The 19,666-nt window shown below is 37.0% G+C and overlaps 1 protein-coding gene across 1 annotated transcript in view; it reads right to left on the reverse strand.

The window, feature by feature from the left end:
• Positions 1 to 2,267: 2,267 nt before the first annotated feature.
• Positions 2,268 to 19,666, reverse strand: part of CPPED1 (calcineurin like phosphoesterase domain containing 1) — a 56,528-nt gene continuing 39,129 nt past the window's right edge. The window contains exon 4 of the mRNA XM_075179781.1: positions 2,268 to 5,499. Within this exon, the coding sequence (XP_075035882.1) occupies positions 5,270 to 5,499 (230 nt within the window). The 3' untranslated portion in view covers positions 2,268 to 5,269. The remainder of the gene's footprint in view (positions 5,500 to 19,666) is intronic.

Raw genomic sequence — 19,666 nt, forward strand, 5'->3', positions numbered from 1 at the left:
CAAGTGGTATATGCCACTCATCCTTCCTCAGTTTCTTTGGCACCTGCTGCTAGGAAAAAACTTAGCTTTCCCAAGACAGCCAGAGCTGATGCAGATGAGTCAGCACATTTTGACATTTGATCTGGTGTAAAATAATTGCCCAAAAATCGTGACAGCGGTTTTAAAATGAACTACAAATTCCACAGGGAAGGCCATTACTGGCAATTACATCAAAGTACAGATACTTCTGGTGGATTCCAGCGGGATAAATAAGTATTGTGTGAGGATGATGTACAAACTGATGAGGGTGAATATGATACCAGTGTAGATTGCAGGTGCTGAGATCTAGCTGAGAGAAGGGAGCTAGCTGATGCTGGTATGCTTGGTAATATTTTGGGTAGAATGGCATGTTGGCAATTTTTTGTTTTGCTACAGTAAACTTTCACTTTTATTAGACAGGTGTTTTTGGTTTTAAAAAGGTACAAGCTTTTTTTTTTTACATTTTTGTTTCCCTTATTTAAAACCACTATGCACTTGAACATAGGCTTTAGCACATGAAGTAGAGGTATTAGTATAATCATGACTGAGACTGAAGAGTGACAAGAACAATGTGACTGGAGAGTGACAAGGACACTGCCACCCCTCCTGTTTCTGCATGAGCTATGGCACAGTAGAATGTCACTGGAGACTTTAAGAAAACTGCCACCCCTCCACTTTCTGTTTTAGATATGTGATGCTGCCCAACTGCACTAGAGACTGCCAAGAACCTTGCTTACCCTTGTTGTGTCTCTCTGTGAAATGGAGCCGGATTTCCATGGAGGGTGGTACTTATAGAATCCAAAACGCGTGAGATCCGACGATGCAACAATGACGCTTTGCATTGACTTCCGGCTCGGTACTCAGATCAGTGAAGTTTGGGTGGGCTCAGTTTTCGGAGATTTAATTTACTGCTGATGCGGCCAGCCGTTCTTTAATCTGTACCAATGTTCATTAACATACACCATATTGCTTTTTACAATGCCTTGTTAGTTAAGTAGTACACTTATTTCCATGTCTAAAGTCCAAGGTAACAAAAAAATAAAGAGAGAATAGAGAAAGTGGATTTATACATCCACTATGTTGCTACGGTTTTCAGCAGTGCTAAATACACAAGTACAATATATTTGTGAATAGTTGTGAATGATTAGAAAGGAAAACCATGTTTCAATACTCAATCTGACAACTATGATTTATCACAATACAGGTTGATAGCAAAAATGCTTAGTAGACACACAACTGCTAGATTTTATTGAATTCCAAGTGTCATTCTAAGTGCATACAATATTACTTTTAGACCACTTCAGCAAATGTTAACTTTTAACATTGTTTCTCTGTGGGCTTCTGCTGATGGGCAGATTTGCTACATACATGCTGGCATCTGCTTTCTTTACAAACCTTATTTCATTCTTGAATTTTTTAGGTGCTCATTCACACATATGTGCTGTGGAAATGGGTAATAACGCACGAAAACTAACATGCCATTGAGTAATGTGTTTTTATCAATGCAGTTTAATGAACTGCTAGCTTGTGTTAACGCATGATAAATAGAAAATGCTGTGTTTAAAATATTAGAATGCAATTGGGGAAATGAGCAAAAAACAAACCAATCATTCTATTTTAATGTGTTTTTCAGGCACTGGAAATTGTGAACAAAACTAAAAAGGTTCATTTGTATTTAATGCATATCCTAAACTGGAGAAAAAGTAAAAATATGAACTTTATAGGTGAAATAAGACAATAGTGGCATTTAATATTTTTTGATAGGGGAAAAAATTCCCTCTGTTCTAACCCGATATGATGACTGCCTTAGGAATCCAAAATCCATGGCTCTGACACACCTCTTAGACAGCCTGAGTATAGGTAACTAGAGCGTCAAGTGCAGCCCACATGCCAAAGACAGTGAATCTATATTTGTGGAGCTCTGCAAGGCTGAAGGAGTGACCTAGAAATCTAATTGATACATGCCTGCTGTAATTCCCAGATCATAAGTAAATAGTTTACAAACCACTTAAACATTTATGCTTATTTTTCCCTCCATCAGAAGGCAGCAAAAAGGTTAATCGCAATCATTTTTAAATCAATATCAATTGGGGTATATGGGTATAGTGACAGTGTAGTGTTCCTTTTCAATAATTTTCATTCAACTACTTTGTGGTCTGTTTTATAGATATTCACATCCTTTATTCTGTACCTCTGTTTTTCTACATTTACCTGGATTACGAAATAATTGAAGCAATTGGTATCCAGAAAATGTGCAATGTTTTATTTTACATAGAAAATCATTGATCATATCCGTGTTAACAAAAAGAAGACTTGAGAGGGGAACACTAAAGACAAATGTGATTTATAGACTATAATATCTTTCACAGGTTTATCACAAAGAACACTAAAGAGCCACCAAGTCTAAACTGCAATATCCTTCAGTGCTGCTAATTTACTGGTTAAATTCTATATTATATATAAAAATCATTGGTCTGTTTATCTGTCCGGTTATGCATTCGGAGACACCCCTGCACCAATTGGGATGAAATCAATGCGAGGTGGTCCAGTTGGATCCTGGCCAGGTTTTAGGGGAGTTAGGGTCCCGGTCGGACCTAGTGTTGGTGTATGCTAGGCAGAACTTTGACCTCGGGGAGCCTATTCTGTGCCTTCTATTGGATAGATTTGGATGAAAACTTCACAGACTGGTAACAATGGATCCCATAAGACATACTAGGGTTTTGATGTCCTGGTCGGACCTCCTGTTGGTGTACACTGGACAGCAGTTTGACCTGGGGAGACTGTTCTGGGCCTTCCACTGAATGGATTTAGATGACATTTAATATAAAAACCGACACTGGGCAGTCACTTCATGGGTGTGTTGGAAGGGCTGCTCAACTGCTAATTATTTTTAAAAGGTTGACAGTAACGTCCAACTCATTGATAACTTAAAGCAGGCCTGTCCAACCTGCGGCCCTCCAGATGTTGTGAAACTACAAGTCCCAGCATGCCCTTCCAGCTATCAACAGGTTGTCTACTGGCAAAGCATGCTGGGGCTTGTAGTTTCACAACACCTGGAGGGCCGCAGGTTGGACAGGCCTGACTTAAAGATTTAAGCCCGGGCAACGCAAATTACTTCAGCTAGTATATATTAGTAACTTTTTTTTTATATAAAACAATTTTGGTGCATACAGAAATCATCATTGGTATAAGTTCCTAAGTGGCTATCAAATTTAATATGACAATATCAAACATTTTAATTATAAATCATGTAAGAAATGATTAAAAACATTGGTACAAAGAAAGGCATGATCTTTATTTGTGCATGACACACACTTGCATGATTTTAATGATTGTTTACTGTAAAATATAAATAAAAAGTACCCAATCCATTTTGCATTGTTTAAGGATGTCAAGGAGGTTATAAGCAGGGATGAGAATGGGTAAAAAGTACCTGGGGGCCTGGGGGTGGAGGATGTGGTTTCAGCCCCATTTGAGTATTGTTGTGGGTAGGGTAGAGTAACAGCAGCTTTCTAGTGGTCACTATGGTCAAACTATCCTACTTTTCACTTACAGCAACGGTGTTTGCCGAAGTTCCTAGCGAGTGGTGCCAGTGCGGTTGCATTCTCTAGGCGCAGTGCATCGGCTTTTGTCAGGGACGTGTGCAATGCCTACCAAGGGGCTATTAAGAACCAGCTGCAACAAGGCCCAGGGATCCTTGCAGTGTCTCTGGCTTGATCTACTTACATTCTGGGAGTTAAGTTTCATCCATTTAAACTGGAACACTAATTTTGCTATTATGTTGAAGTAGAAGGCAGTTTGAATAAGTAGCTTTTTGTGTTCTAGCTCCAGTTTGAATTGCCTTGACAGCACAAATAGTATGACATTGATTCATTTGATTAAATAAGGAATATATAAAAAAGTTCCTGAAAACTGGCTTTTTAGGCGATTATCACGCCACTCACACAATAAACAGTTTGGATTGATATTACATTAGTGCGTACACTGAAATGATGAACGATGGTCGTTCCAAAGCTCATAGTATTGTTTCATTTGATTTTTAACCTGGACTAAAAATCTTGTTCAATGAGGGAAGATGTCCTTCCAATTCTGCAGTGTGTATGTAAACTCTATGGAGATCCTGATCGTGTGTGCAGAGTCATGATCTTTCAGCAGATGGTTAAGACAGAGGAACAGCACAGATCGCAGGATAAATCTTTTAAAACGTATAGTATTTACACATAGATTGGCATGCTGATCGGGATTTTTTTTCCCCCCGTCATTGGTAAAATAGTTACTGATGTGGCACCGGGAGAAATTTTCTGTAGTGTGTACCCAGCCTAAGTTTGCCTATGTACAAAAGCAGTTTGAAAAATTACCTTTATTCCCCATGTATATTGTGTTTTATTTCATCTGTTTCCTATCTTAAACATCATTGCACAATTCTAAACTCTGACATTTACAGTTTCAGATGCATCATTTATAATAAAAAAAACAATTCAAGACATAAAGATAACTATCATTTCTTATACAGGGTGAACCAGCATGTCATGACTTAATGAGCTTGTGAAGTCATTAATAGACCGTATGACCCCTGGTCCATGATTTTAGAGTTCAGTAAAATTTTAAATACTAATTTGCATTTTCAAAATCATTCACCAGTGTCTGTTATGTAGCAAATTAAGACATTGAATATGTTGACCTGAGGACATATTGTGCAGTAAAATAAATGCATAAGTCAATAATTGTTAGTAAATCAGAAGAATTTGCTAAATCTAAATTCTTCATACAGCTCTTGTAATATGCTTTAATTAGTGCTTAATTACTGGAGAGATTTTGTGAATTTTCCTTGCAAGAAAAAAGATTGGAAAAATCTTTCATAGATCTATTTAAAATGTAAATACCTCTCTAAGATCATATTGGAAGGTTCCCTTATTAATACAGTTCCTGATCATTTAAAGAGCACTAGTCACCTACATGCAGTGGAGGTGGCCATTTTTCTGATAAACCAATATAGATGAGAATGCAGCCTATCACTTGTCTAGGAACCAATCAGATATCTTAGGCTGCAGTCTCATGAATATGGGTCCGGACACAGTTGACTTCCTCTACAGTGTAGACCACAGGTTGTCTTTAAAAGAAAAACGGTGAAAATGATAACGTTCTAAACTATGTTATTGCAGTTGTGTGTGTGTGTCTTGTGTATTTCTAATGAGAACATTCAGAGAAGTCATAAAAATTTGTAAAAAAGCATTGATTGATCCACACTATTTTACTTCTTCATAATCAAGTCCATAAGATCCTGATCAAGCCCTTCATTTTTCAGTTTGTCTAAGCTATAATATCTATGCACAATCTTATCTTCAGTGACAACCACCGCACGGACGCCGTGCTCGTCTTCCCCAAGTTGGCAGCCTATAGCCGACGTCACTACCATATCCAGATCTTTATACATTCCGCCTGCATTCCTGTGATAATGTCCTGAGAATACGGCTTTCACTCCTGGAAGAGAGAGATGAGCAGGTCATTCAAAACTTAAAGGCAGAGGATTTTACTGCTGATATGATTTACCTAATTAAAAAAAAATGGATTCTAAGTAGCAAGCTGAAATTTGGTAAAATTAATGGCCCAACTGTTTTTTACCCAGTGTAATTATCAAGTTAATTATATTCCATATATCACTCAGTAGGAGGCCCAACCCACTTCCTGGATAGCATGAATGTATCACAGTAGAATTTAGAGTAGACATACAAAATCCTAACATTATAACAGAAACAATTCCTGCGATTGTATTGTATAGCTCAAAAGTAAATCGGCTTTTTGCAATTGTTACTGACACTCTATTTGTCAACTTAATAGCGCACAGTTTGCTTTTTAGCGTAATGGAAAGTTTTTTTTAGTAAACTTAAGTAGAAGGAGGTTTGCAGCTGTCAGCCTAGAGATCAAGCACGAGAAACACAAGATTTTCACCAGCTAAAAGAAAAACATTACGAAAGGTCCAGTTTTTCAAAGATGTATTTATGATTATTTATGATAAATCTTTTCACAAGATTTATGCTTATTTTTTCTATTTTTTTTTATCTTTTTTTGCTAAATGTCTCCCAGAAAATCTTCATCTCACATTTTCTGAAGAATACGCCAAGTGGAGCCTCTCCTCCCTTCTGTTCACCAACCTTCAATACTTGTCTGACTCTACTCCCACACCAATCTCATCATCATCACCATTTATTTATATAGTGCCGCTAATTCAACAGCGCCGTACAGAGAACTCGCTCACATCAGTCCCTGCCCCATTGGGGCTTACAGTCTAAATTCCCTAACATACACACACAAAGACAGACAGACAGACTAGGGTCAATTTGTTTGCAGCCAATTAACCTACCAATATGTTTTTGGAGTGTGGGAGGAAACCGGAGCACCCGGAGGAAACCCACGCAAACATGGGGAGAAACTACATACTCCTCACAGATGACCCCAGTGCTGTAAGGCAGAAGTGCTAACCACTAACCTCTCCTTGCTAATCCTTTAACCAGACCTGAGGCCCACTATGCACCCCTCCCCTGCTGCCTATCATGTGATCACTACATATTTCCTCCGGTATAATTCTATGCGGAGCACACCAGGGGAGTGTTTGGGATCAATAAGAGTTGTTTTTCTCTCTTCTCTTCTTCTTCAGTGCACGTCCCAGCTCCAGGTACTCTGGGTATGTAACGTTTGCTGGGAGCAGTAACTTGTTGGAGCAAGGTGGCACAGGATATTTACAGCTTTGCCAAACAAGAAAACTTGCTAATCAATTTTTGGCCACTGCTGGGCAAAGCGGAGTATGTCAAGTAACTCCTCCGTGCCGCACATTATGTGGACAGATGGCGATACAAAGGCAGACTAAATGCCATTTTGCATGATGAAATTGCATAATTCAGGATATTCTCCTTGGAACAAGGTGATGGATAAAATATGTTATTTGTAAACTTAACCATCCTTTTCTTTGCTCATTCATGTTATTTATACCCTTCAGTGCATATAGATCCCCTTCATACACTTAAAAATATCTAGCTAATCATACAGAGATCTTATCCTGACTAAAACAGTTTATCTTCACTTACCAATCTTTATTCATTATTAGAGAAATAAAGAATTACTGTACAGACATATTACAATAACTACTTTTCTACTTTAGAAATTGTAACTTAATTTCACATTTTCATCACATCATCATTATTATACATAAATCCATTATAGCTACTAAATAGGGCAGTGTTGCTTTCCATCATCTTGAACACTGTGACTTTAACACACCATGATGACTTATGCAATTTTTAGTTTTGTATGTTTTTTGAGAAACAGCTACATAGTCAGTTTAGATAAAGAGTCCTTTGTGTAAAACAATAAGTAAAATATGGATGCTATTGGTTCAAAAGCAATTCCTCTGTCAGATGAATGCGATACACTACTTTCATTTGCTGATCAAGTTTTCTCTATTCTGTACAAGCCATGAATATCCACCTAAGGTACCAGTTACATCTATAATTCAGTGCATTAAACTTCAAAAGTCTTTTTTTCTCAGCAGCGCTGGAGCTTTCCAACAAAGTAATTGGGGGAAAAAAACATATCAAAAGTGTTAGTAAAACTTTTTCATGTTTCCAGAATGAATACAGAAATTGGCAAGAAAGAGGTGATGGCCACGATACAGTACAAATACATTATACAGAAAGAGAAAAACAGCCAATCTTAGTAATCTGCTACTATCAGGAGATAAAAGGATGTCTGTGTTTTTCCAGGGTAGGATGTGAAATTAGAATTTTGCCACCCACTAGAAAATTGCAGACACACAGATATGAATGGAAAGTGGCCACCACAATGAAGACTGTTTACTTGTGTTACGTTTAATGCTAGATGCTAGAAGGAAATTATGTCCCTGGACAGGAGTAGCATATTTGCATATTGTCCCCCTGGAGTTGATTAACAAATACCTTCTTCTCTTGTTTCATTGATGTTGTATCTACATATGTTGAGCAGAAAATTATATCCTGCGCTGATAAACAATCATCATCAACATTTCTTTATATAGCGCCAGCAAATTCCGTAGCGCTGTACAATAATAAGAAAGGCAAAACAGTTTGTCTAAAAGGTAGAAATTATGTCTTGGTACAAAAATCCATGTCTAAAAAGCCAGTAGGTGAAATATTACTTTAAAATGCCCAAAATATTCTCGTTTTAAGTGTGCTTAACAAAAATGTAAGTATAACGACCCTATGTGCTTTTCTTCTATTCCAATGTAAAAACCTATTTTGGGAGTACAACAGACAGTTGTAGTTAATCCCTACTTCCAGCATCTTGATACCCTACTCCTTTGCGACATTCAATTCCCCCACATAAAAGCACTGCTCTTCCCTATTTTAGCGCAAGCAAATCCATGATGAACTGAATCTATTAAAGCAGTCACTAATTGGTCTATTTTAGCATGGATCTATTAGTAAAACCTAACATGGAAATCCAAATGAGCCACATTGTGTTTGGCATAGTGGTGAAAGTGGTGAAACATGTATCTAACTGGATGGGGCAAAATATTCTTAGCGCTGGGGAGACAGCTACAAGCATCTGGGACTGTGGCAGCACAATGTTTGGCACTGGAGCGGTACAATAAGATGCCCACCTCAGGACACAATGTGTTGACACTGTTTGATACAGTCACCACTGCTGGAAGTAAGGAGATAATACAGGAAGCACTGACAGTGTATTTTATAATGGTAATTTACGTGGCATTACATGGCTTCAAACATTGAGAAAAGTTAATAAGCTGTGATGTTAATGAATATTTGTGTGGTGAATACAAATTAATACACTGCTACAACTTTGTGTGGTCATCCTCATTTTATAATTTTTGCACATCATTTTACTTATTCTATGCACACATGTAACCATAACATGTTTTAGCAAAAAATGGTTGCTCATGTGTTTAAAAATAGTCAAAACATTGTTTACATGTTTCCACCTATGGAATTCCCTACCAAGCAATGTCTCTTCCTTAGCCTCTGTAAACCTTCCTCTTTATTAGTCTACCCTTCCTTCACCAGTACTTCTCACACTGGTACACCCTCACTATTGTCACAATCTCCACTTGTATTTCTTTTGTTCCTTCTCTCTATCACCAGTAGAGTAGACTGTAATCTCACTCATGAGCAGGGCCTAATCCTACCCTTTATTTTGACATCTGCATTTTTTTTTCCTACCTTATATGTCCCTGTTTTATGTGTGCCCTGTTTTTCCCACTGTCCAGCACCAAGGAGCACTGTGGCACCTTACAAATCAAGGACAATGATAACAATAAGCATGTGAATGTCATGGTGAAGCCACCTGCTCTAAGTTCATCAACTAGAAACATGAAAGCCTGGTTGAACACTGCTATAAGATGACAATGGGCCTGTAATCTGGCATGTGTTACCTGTATTTTAGATCAGCTCTGTGATCTACCTCCCTCATAATCATCTTCTCACAAATATAAAACAGTTAAATATTTAGGCAGCAAGACTTTACAAAGTAAGGAGGAATGTCAACACACCAAGGACAGGGTTGTTTTGAAGACCTAATGGAATTCCCTCTCAGCCTGCTGGGTCTGTGAACTCAATTATCATTGCTGTTGCAACGTCTTTTCATTCTTTGGTGAATACAACAACAATAATAATTGAACTCAGCAATGAGAATGATGTCAAACAAATATACTGGGCACACAGCTACTCTGAGTTGGCGTATTGCTAGAGTTATTGCTAGTTCATCTTTCAAGTGTCCACCTTCCACTCTCTTTCATCATCCTGTACCATATCGCTGGTAGTTGCACAAAAAGTGCCAGTCACCAATAGCTGCATTAACATTGGTGGCAGATAATGCTCTCACTTTACAGGAGCCACAAACACTTTCTCCATCAAACAGCTACAATTGGTCTTCCACTATTTTATGTATGAAGTGTACCTCACACCACTTATACTGTAAACTCATTTGGGCCAGGCCATCTTTTCCTTGTTTAATATCATTGTATGTTGTTTGTTGGTATCATGAACCCGTCGATGTTCAGCACTATATAATATGCCAGTGTTTTATTTAAAAAAAGTAATAATAATAATAATAATCTACATAAAAAAAAGTATGGAACAATTAGCCACTATGATATATAATTGAAGTTGATGTCTTGGAATGGTAGCCCATGGTTTGCCCATTTGTGGGTAGGACATAAAGCTAATAAAGACCTTGTTTTGAGTTAATACTTTCTAGCTCAAACTATCGCCAAATGAGTTGTATGTTTAAAAAACCCAAGCTCTGAAACTCTTTATTCTCCTGTTTTATTTGCTGTTGTACTATGCCCAGTATGAGGCCTACTTGAGAATGCAATCTATACTTCCTGTACTGCAGAGCGATTTTATATTGACATTGGAACGTCTCTGCTGAATAGAAATATAAATAATATGCAACACTGTCACCACCAGCAGAAAATCAATTTGTGAATAAATCTTTCAGTAACGATTTCTTTAAACACTGTTGCTGGCAAGAAAGATAAAAACTGGAATATATCAAAACCGTTCTACAATATTCAATTTGCTACTTTTATCTGGGAACACAATGTATTCTTTATGAGAAAAAGATGTAAATAAGGTTAAATTTGTATTAAAATATGACGTTTGAATGAAGGGGTTTGTCTGTGTGTACATGGGTGGGATCCATTATCTGGAATGCTTGGAGAGTTTTGGGGATTCCTTATTTCCTTAATTTGGAACACTGTGACATACATTTCATTGAAGAATTACCTCACAACTGCCCCCTGGGATTCCCCTCAATATATATGGTGCGTAAGTGCTCCTCACAGTGACTGTAGGAGGAAACAGTTGATTACCAGGTTTGTGTGAATTATATTATCATTATTACGGCAGAAATTATTCACTTTTTTCTCTGGTTGTTAGAACTTTCGGGAAATTATTTTCATATAAGAGAACGACGTGTGTGTATATATATTAACAACCACATTACATTTGTGATAATTTAATTTAATGCACTCCATTTTAAGAGTAAGGTAATTTCACAAATATTTACATATACGCCTAGTTGTCTACTCTCCTGGAATGTCCAGGAGACTGCCGAATTTCTGGGGATCCTCCCGGACTCCCAGGAGAGCAGAGCAACCTCCAGGATCCCTGACCGTTTGGAAAATTACATTGCGGGGCAGGGCTTAGTGACATGACTCTCGACCCCAGCACCTGCAGGTAAAAATGAAAATGATCACTTAGGGGGCGGGGCTTTGTGACGCGATTTTCCGAGTCCCATCCCCACACACCCATCTGCGCCTGGACCTCCCGCAACACAAAATAAAAAAGCAGGCAAGTATGCGTTTAATTATGCTTAAAAAACTAACAACAATACTTACTAATGTAAATAAAACATGCCAATTTTATTTTGGTACAATAGTTATTATATATTCTAAAATTAATGTATAGAACATTTTATGTTGTAATTCTCTTAAAAAATAATATCCTAATTTATATTGACATGTTCTTTCTAAAACAAAACCCTGCAACACTTGAGAATCAGGTAGAAATAGCAACTAGATTCTTCTCATTTTAAGGCGATCTAAAAATTGAAAATAAAAATAAAAATGTTAAAACTATGTAAACATCACCTAATATGCAATTAGGCAACACACTTAGGTAGCCAAATTAGAAGAGATCTGGCTGATTCACTTCTGGCATTATAGGCGCCTGTTACTGTGGGTGGAATATGATCATCAGCATTTCGAAACATGTCCATTAATGATCCGGTTGTTTTCTATAGGATCACTAATCTGACATTGGGGGAATTTTCAGGCAAGGCATGCTGCATTATTGGGTCAACTGCCCAAAATCCCTGCAAAGGCACTGTGTGTAACCACTGTGTATGATCAGTAAATAGTGCATATGGGAGAGCACTTAATATGAATCACTTCTCTATGGAAAAGGTCAAAAACAAAGTAATTATATCCACATTTGGTTTTCAAGGGAGGACCCTGAAATCCATATTGGCAAATACTGACATTACTATTATAATAAAGCGATGGTCCTCCCTCTTCATCTGGTGTAATAGAAATATTGATTGATTGGCTAAGATGCAAGGAGGCAAAATAAAAATAACTCTTAAAGTGCTGGATGGCTGGAACGAACAGATAAGTTCTCAGATGATAGTCTTCTGCAGTGTTTCCAAAATCCAGTCCTCAGGGAGACCAACAGTGCATGTTTTCCATATATCCTTGCTAAAGCACTGCTGTCTTTATTATGGACTGACACATTTTAAAAGATCCACAGGTTCTACTATTTCACTTGTGACTTGGAAAACCTGCACTGTTAGGGCTCCATGAGAACTGGATTTGGGAAACTTTTGTCTATCTAAAATGAGCATACAATTTATTTGCATAATTCTTTTCATTCTAGTCATTTTAGGGATGTATTAAATGAAAACATTTGAAAGAAGAGTGGGCAGGCATTTTTGAATACAAGAATGCCAGTGGATTTTTATTTGTAGGGACCCAACAAATGTCAAACACATTAGGATGCAGGATATTCATCTCTAGGAGATACAAGCACAGGTAACATGCAATTACAAAGTAACAGATTGTGATCAGAATGGCTAAATGAAAAACAAAAATAAAATGCATTCTGTATACAGCTTCCTACTAATATGGTATAAGATAGTCAGTTTTCTTAAAATAATAATAACCATCTACAGCATTATAAATTATATAGACAGTGTTTATGAAGAGTATTGGGTGCTTTCAAGTTGAAGCTGTACCTGATCGAATTTGAGTTACATATATTCTGTATTTATGCTTGTTCTGTTTTATCTTTTGTACACACTCAACTGAACAATTTTTGGAAATTCCAATTTTAGGCAATACTACCTTTGGAAAAGGTACTGTATAATATGGTCTGTACAATCTAATGAGTTTAATTGATTGCCCCTGGTATTATGCAGCAGTATTATGTGACCAATGGATTTTAAACTGATTTGATATTAAAGTATATGTAATAAACAAATATAATAAACAGAAGTCAATTTGTTGTGTAGTCAGCTTTCTTACACATCCCTCTCCCCAGTGGAACCTTTGGAAAATGCATATTTCAGAGTGAGAGCACTTGCATTGGCGTGCAACTGACCTGTCCTGTATTCCACTATGAGCTGAAATGAGCCTGTCCTAAAGTTTTTGTGGATTTCACACATTCTGGACTACAGCCTTTACCATTTCTAGCAATTTACCGATAAATGGATTATACCACTCACTCCACTACAATCCCTAAATCAAATTCAGGAATGAAGTGACATATATGTGATATCATCTAGAAACTAAACATAACAATTTTCACCGCATCATCTAGAAACAACAGAACAAAACCATTTTGGGCAACTCCATGGATAAAACATTAACATTAACATAAAACATTAAAAATTAAGTTGAACTCTGGAACCACAACTAAAGAAGGCATATACCCTATTTTTAACTGCATGATCAGCGTGTCTAGTAATTGTCTTTGTAGTAAAATGTAAAATTCCTCATGAGAGAGTCAATTAGGACAGGTACTGAAATGTTATTTTCACTTCAGTCCCAAAAATAAGGAGAGGAGATTTATTCCACATATGATAGAGACGTTTTGAGACCAAGGTGGGCTCTTTTTCAAGCCGCCAAACAAACCTTCAATAGCAAAAATGATGCCAAACAACTGTCAGTGTACACTTCTAGGTGAAGAATTACATCACTGGAAAACAAAGTTATGTAAAATTAGTTTGACCCGATTATCAGGAATGAAAAGACACATGTCAACAATTTTGTCACTGCTCGATTGGATAGCTTTGAAAAATTTGAGAGATGTAAGTATAGGTTTTGGAGGTATGTAAAAAGGTTAGTATTAAGTAACATGAAGTCATTGACAAAGAGGCATCAATTGTTGTGCATTCCTACGACCTCCAAGTATGCTATATTTCTATTAACAATGATGCCAGTGACTAACGTTGCAGGGGTTCAAGTGCTAAAATGAACAGAATTGAGTATATTGGTTATTCCTGCTGCATCCATCATCGCATAGTAGGCTGGTAGCCAATAAACACTATGGACCCGATTCATTAAGGAAAGGAAAGCATAAATTGGAGTAACTTTGCACCTGGGCAAAACCATGTTGTATTGGAGGGGGAGGTAAATTTAAAACGCGGGGACAAATTTATATTTGGGGTAGGGTATGTCCTAGATCAGTGTTGGCTAACCTGTGACACTCCAGCTGTTGTGAAACTACAAGTCCCAGCTTTGCCAATATATAGCAGCTTATTGCTGGAAGGGTATGCTGGGACTTGTAGTGTCACAACACCTGGAGTGTCACAGGTTAGCTGACACTGTCCTAGATCAACTTTAAATTTCAGTGCAAAAATAAAGCTATCAAGTGTGTGCGCTACATGAAAAAACAGCCAGTATTTAACGTATGTGCAAAATAATAGAATAATTTGCACCCCTTGCATTGTAACATTGGTTTTGTCTAGGATCAAATTTACTCATTTTTTTCCCTTTGCTCTCCTTAATGAATCAGGCCCTATATCTTAACCTTTCAGGAGAACCGGAGAGAGAAAGTACTTATTTGGGAAAAATGTATCCAATACCCTACTTCTTAAAAGAGCTGGTGAGAGGAGGACACAAAGAACAGAAAATGTGGTGGAGGTATCATAAAAACATAAATGCAGTTTATTTTTGCTTGGCTGCTTGGGACAAATTTCGCTTGGTCCCTGTGAATAATCTTCATTCTTGGTCAATCTTGAAACCGAGATCTTTGTTAAAAGTCTGACATTTATATATGAGAAGAAAAAGGCCTGTACACACCTGGCACTAGTTTGCGTGGCACTGAATGGATGCTTGGAGGAGAAGTAAGGAGACTAAGTAGCGGCAGAGCCTGTTAGAATCAGTAGGCACCTCCCCTAGATGTGTCCACTCCCCCATAATGACATGACCATAACACTTCACCTTCTGTCCTAATTTCAGCAGCTACAAGTTGGGAAGTATGATGTGTGCTAGATAATGTTGACATTTTGCAATAATCACTCCAGTGTTCTCAGAGGTTAGGAGGCAGTGCAGATTCAAAGTTGCAGGAAATTGCAATGAGGAAAGCCTCAAATTACTGCCCATCAATATTTTTTGACCTAAACCCAGTTTTAATATTGCAATGAAAAGCAACGGACGATTAAACCAAGACACAACTGCTTAAGTTAAGAAAAACAGAGTTGTGTTTTTTGTTTAATAATATTTATCATAAAGACATTATTTTCTGTTCAATTAACTTGAATGTTAAATGTACCTCAAATATGAGAAATGTGTTTCATTACCAAACACCAGATGTAGTTTCTGCAGTCAGCCTTTCATCTAGACAAATGATAAATGCCATCACATTAGTAAAGCAGTATGCTAAGGAGAAATTGATTTTATTGTGAGGTAGCACCAACAGAGTTTAAATGTATTTTTATAGCTTGCAAAAATAGATATTTTATCTTTGCATCATTAGGCGGATTAAGGAGAGCAGGGTAAATTCTCTCAACACAAGTGGTACTAATCATATCAACCTCTATTTAAATAGCGTGGTTTCAACGTGGCAATATGAGAAAAGGTTTAAATTGCATCCATAAATCTGACTGAGTAAGAAACAATAGTAATGGGAAAATTCAAAGCAGACTGAAAGCAAGCCCATGATTTCATCATAGCATACTTTATTTAAAAGACCATCAATTTAACTTTGTAGCTTAATAGAATAAAAGCACATGGAAATATAGAAATGTTTTTTCTTCTATGGGTAAGAAACAACATAGTAGAGATCCTCTGCAATGAACCATAATCCTGGTCATTCAAGTGAATTCCCCCCACCCCCCGCCCCTTAAATGAAGAGGAATGATTGTTAAAAGTATGGGCTCAAGGAAAAAACACTATTAAAAAAACATCCACCAAAAAACCCATGTAGCCTGTTAGCTATGGTGAAGGCAACAAAAAAGATTTGGAGGGCCACCGGATCGGCCCTGTACTAAACAAAAGCTTTTAGGGACAAAAGGAAAAAACTGCAGCTATACCTTTATATAGTACTACTTCAAACGGCAACAGGTTGCTGAATATACTCTAGGATACAGAAAAGTAGAAATAAGATGATACAAATATTAATATAATCCTTACCAACAAAGTGCTGACGGTGATAGCAACAAAATATAGGAATTACTTACAAACAAACCTCCAGACTTTAATATCTATTTCAAAGTTCTGCAAACTTCTCTAAGCTATTTGTCAAATCTTCATAGATGTAGTGTAATCCCCATGTCCTCAGAAGGAAAGAGGGGAATTGAAAACATGACTGGATCCTCAAGTACCTTATAGTGAGTAAACAGATGCTTGAATTAGCGAGGCATCTCTCAAAAATTGTTCTCCTTCCATTTCCAGTCTACAAATGTAATCTTTCCTACCGTTCAGGTTCCATAATTACCAGCTGACCTAGTTTACTTATCTTAAACACTTCCAATAAGTATATGGTTAGTCAAAAAAGCAACAGGTCGTAGAAAGTACTGGGAAAATAACTTTCATCAAAGAGACAGAATAATTTTGCTCTACATTCATTAGGTTCAGAAAATTGGAATAAATATTAAATGTTCAAGAGGTTAAGCTCCTTACACTTCAAAAAAAATAAAAAGTCAAAGTGGGAAAAAAATACAAAATATGGAGATGGATTTTTGTTATTTACTGTCTCTTCTCTTTGGCCTTCAAATATGCATGAGTTGATTGAGGGAAAAAGGCAATTTCATAACCAAGGATGTGCTGAAAATTGATTATCACTGGCTAAGACACTAAGAGAGAAAATAACCGGTGTCAGTACACATCTGTGTATCTGTCCTGCTGTGATAACTACTTATTTGTTCATTTCCATAGTATTTTGTAGCATGCAAAAAATAGGTTCATGCAGGGAAAGAAAGAAGGGGGGGGACCAAAAAAAAAGCAATCGGACTGCATCTGTTTCTAAGGTAACACGCAGAAATGTGGAGAACATAAAGTAAGACACTTAGCTCTAGATACTTCAGCTAATAAAATGTGCTAAATTACTTATAAGTGAGAACTAAAAATGTGGAGGCCAATGAGTGCTGGTACTTATCTTCCCTAAAAACACCAGAGATATGCGAGGTAATATGAAGGAAGACATTTTTCCCCTATCCAACAGTCTTGCAGTTATAAAACATTGGCACCCTTGATCAAAATTTCTCTCACTATAAATTGTTAAATTGAAATAAGACTTAATTTTTAATATATAATGTCAACCGAATGCAAGTCTTTCTGCAAAGATTGCTACGGTTTGTGAGCACTATTTTCTTAAGAGCAACACCTGAATAATTTTCAAAATATCTATCCTTCTACCTGGTAAATGTACTGTATTTGTCAGGATGCCCTGTGGTCTGGGAATTCTGAGAAAGGTTTACATTCATTTGTTTGTTTTCTGGAAAAAACATGTTTAAAACAGATTTTCATAGAGGGTAGGAGACAGTGGCTCCACACAGAGAATTCTGAATGTCAGGTTTTCTAGACAAATATAAGAAATACATTGTGTTCTGAAGCTATTAGAAACCTGTGTCATAGCACATAATGGTCAATGTAAAACACTGAGCTGCTGTCACAAGAGGGTGCTTATTTATACCACGTTTGTTTTCCTCAAACTTGTCTTCTCATAATCTACATGTAAAATCTCTCCTTCAACGTTCACACAGTAATTGTCTTTACATAAAATTGGGAAAATGTCTGTTTTAACAGCCAAAGGTTTCTATTTTGGGTTGTATCATTTCTGCTGCCGAGTTTGAAATGGATCAAAGTAAAACGTCTCAAAGCTACACAACCTTTCCCAGGTTTTGCAAATTACTATCGCCAGTTTACTAAAAACTCCAACTACCTTGAAAATGCCCAAAGAAGGAATTTGTCACCTTAATTTTTTTTAAAAAGGCTATTTACCTCTGTTTCTGTCTTCCCACATCCTGATTATTCCAAGACATTTTTCTACAGGGGATGCATGCTTTATTGGAGGGGGAAGTACTGTTCCAACTAAACAATCCTGGAAAGGTAACACCTTCCTCAGAGATATTTTTTCTATTGGAGACCATGAGCCATTGGCAATTATCTTCAGCCATTGAAGCAAAGTGCCATCTATCTGAAGGTATGGCCTTTCCTGTAACCATTTACACTGACCATAGGGCCACCTTTGTAGTAACTTTCAAGTCCACCCTGAATCACAATGCGCACAGTACTGAAACCAAAATGTGAGAAAACAATAAACCTATAGTACATATCATTTTGTATTAGTCTTCGGTTCAAGCAGCTGAACGAAACTGTCTTGAAGTCATGAGCCACACTTTCCCCTCTGTACATCTACTGCTAAAACACATGCACATACACAACAGCTTGCAATACCTGTCCATCTTGGTCTATAAAAAACAGTATCAAGATCTAACTAAATGTCATTTGTTCTGTGTAAAAATGATCTGGCAAGTGTGATGGCATAAAAACCTGCCAACCTAACAGATCAAAACAGTCAGAATATCAAAGTCAGTTAACAACCAGTCGACTCTTCCTGTCAGGAGGATGCTCTGACTTAACTGTCGAAACTGTCGAATTAAAAATAAAATGCATTTGATGACATTGAAAAGGTCTACTGCCACAACAGACAAATGCCATTCACTATACTGCTGCACTCTGGTTAACGGGAAACATCATGGTACATAATTTGTTAACATCACAAACCCATAATTTCCCTCTGGTTGCGCTGCCAGCACTTTGCAAGCTTACGACAGTAGCTTTACAACACTGGTCGTAAAACAATGACCTTTTGCCAACCTTCATAACTTGCATATCTCCTGCTATTGTTAAAGGCCAGCTCAACAACAAAAACAATTTGTTAAAAGTGAAGAAGCTACTAGAATCATTCTAAACTTAAATATAACATTTTTAAGAGCCTATCAGAACAGGAGATGGTAAAGGTAATGGTGTGATTGTAGGTGAGCATTTTTCCCCAAGGACTGTAGACTTCCATTCTTTTAAAGAACACACACTGGGCTCATCTTAGTCTAAAATGTCTGGCAGCAGATAGCTACCACTCGGCTATACAGCAAATGACAAGCATTTAGGTTCTAACAAGGTAATGGAACATATACATTTATGAAAATTATTACTAATTCACAAAGAACACGTATTTTAGGATAATTATTCCTTTACATTATGATTTCAATGATCACATATCTCTAAAAGAAAACCGCTGAACTACATGAATTTGAATTACGCATTTAGTAAGATATTCTCCAATACTATCCTTTCACATGTAATTTACCTACAGATCGTTTAATGTTCATCTTAGAGTATAAGACATTCAATAAAAATTAAAGAAGCACTGCCCCCCCGGTATCTCCCACTCATCTATCAGAACAGTCTGGAAGAAACTAACCAGCCAACATATTCCTAGAAACATTTGTACTGTAAGTAACTGTATACACGGGAATCAGCATTACTCATTTAGCACACAATCTTAAAAAAGTCCGATAAAAGTGCTTTAATGTTCATAGTCCAAAAAATATTGTAAGTGCATGGACCTGTGCACACACTTTCTGACAAGTTGTT

The sequence above is a fragment of the Mixophyes fleayi genome, chromosome 7 (assembly GCF_038048845.1).
Source record: "Mixophyes fleayi isolate aMixFle1 chromosome 7, aMixFle1.hap1, whole genome shotgun sequence".
Taxonomy (NCBI): Eukaryota; Metazoa; Chordata; class Amphibia; order Anura; family Limnodynastidae; genus Mixophyes; species Mixophyes fleayi.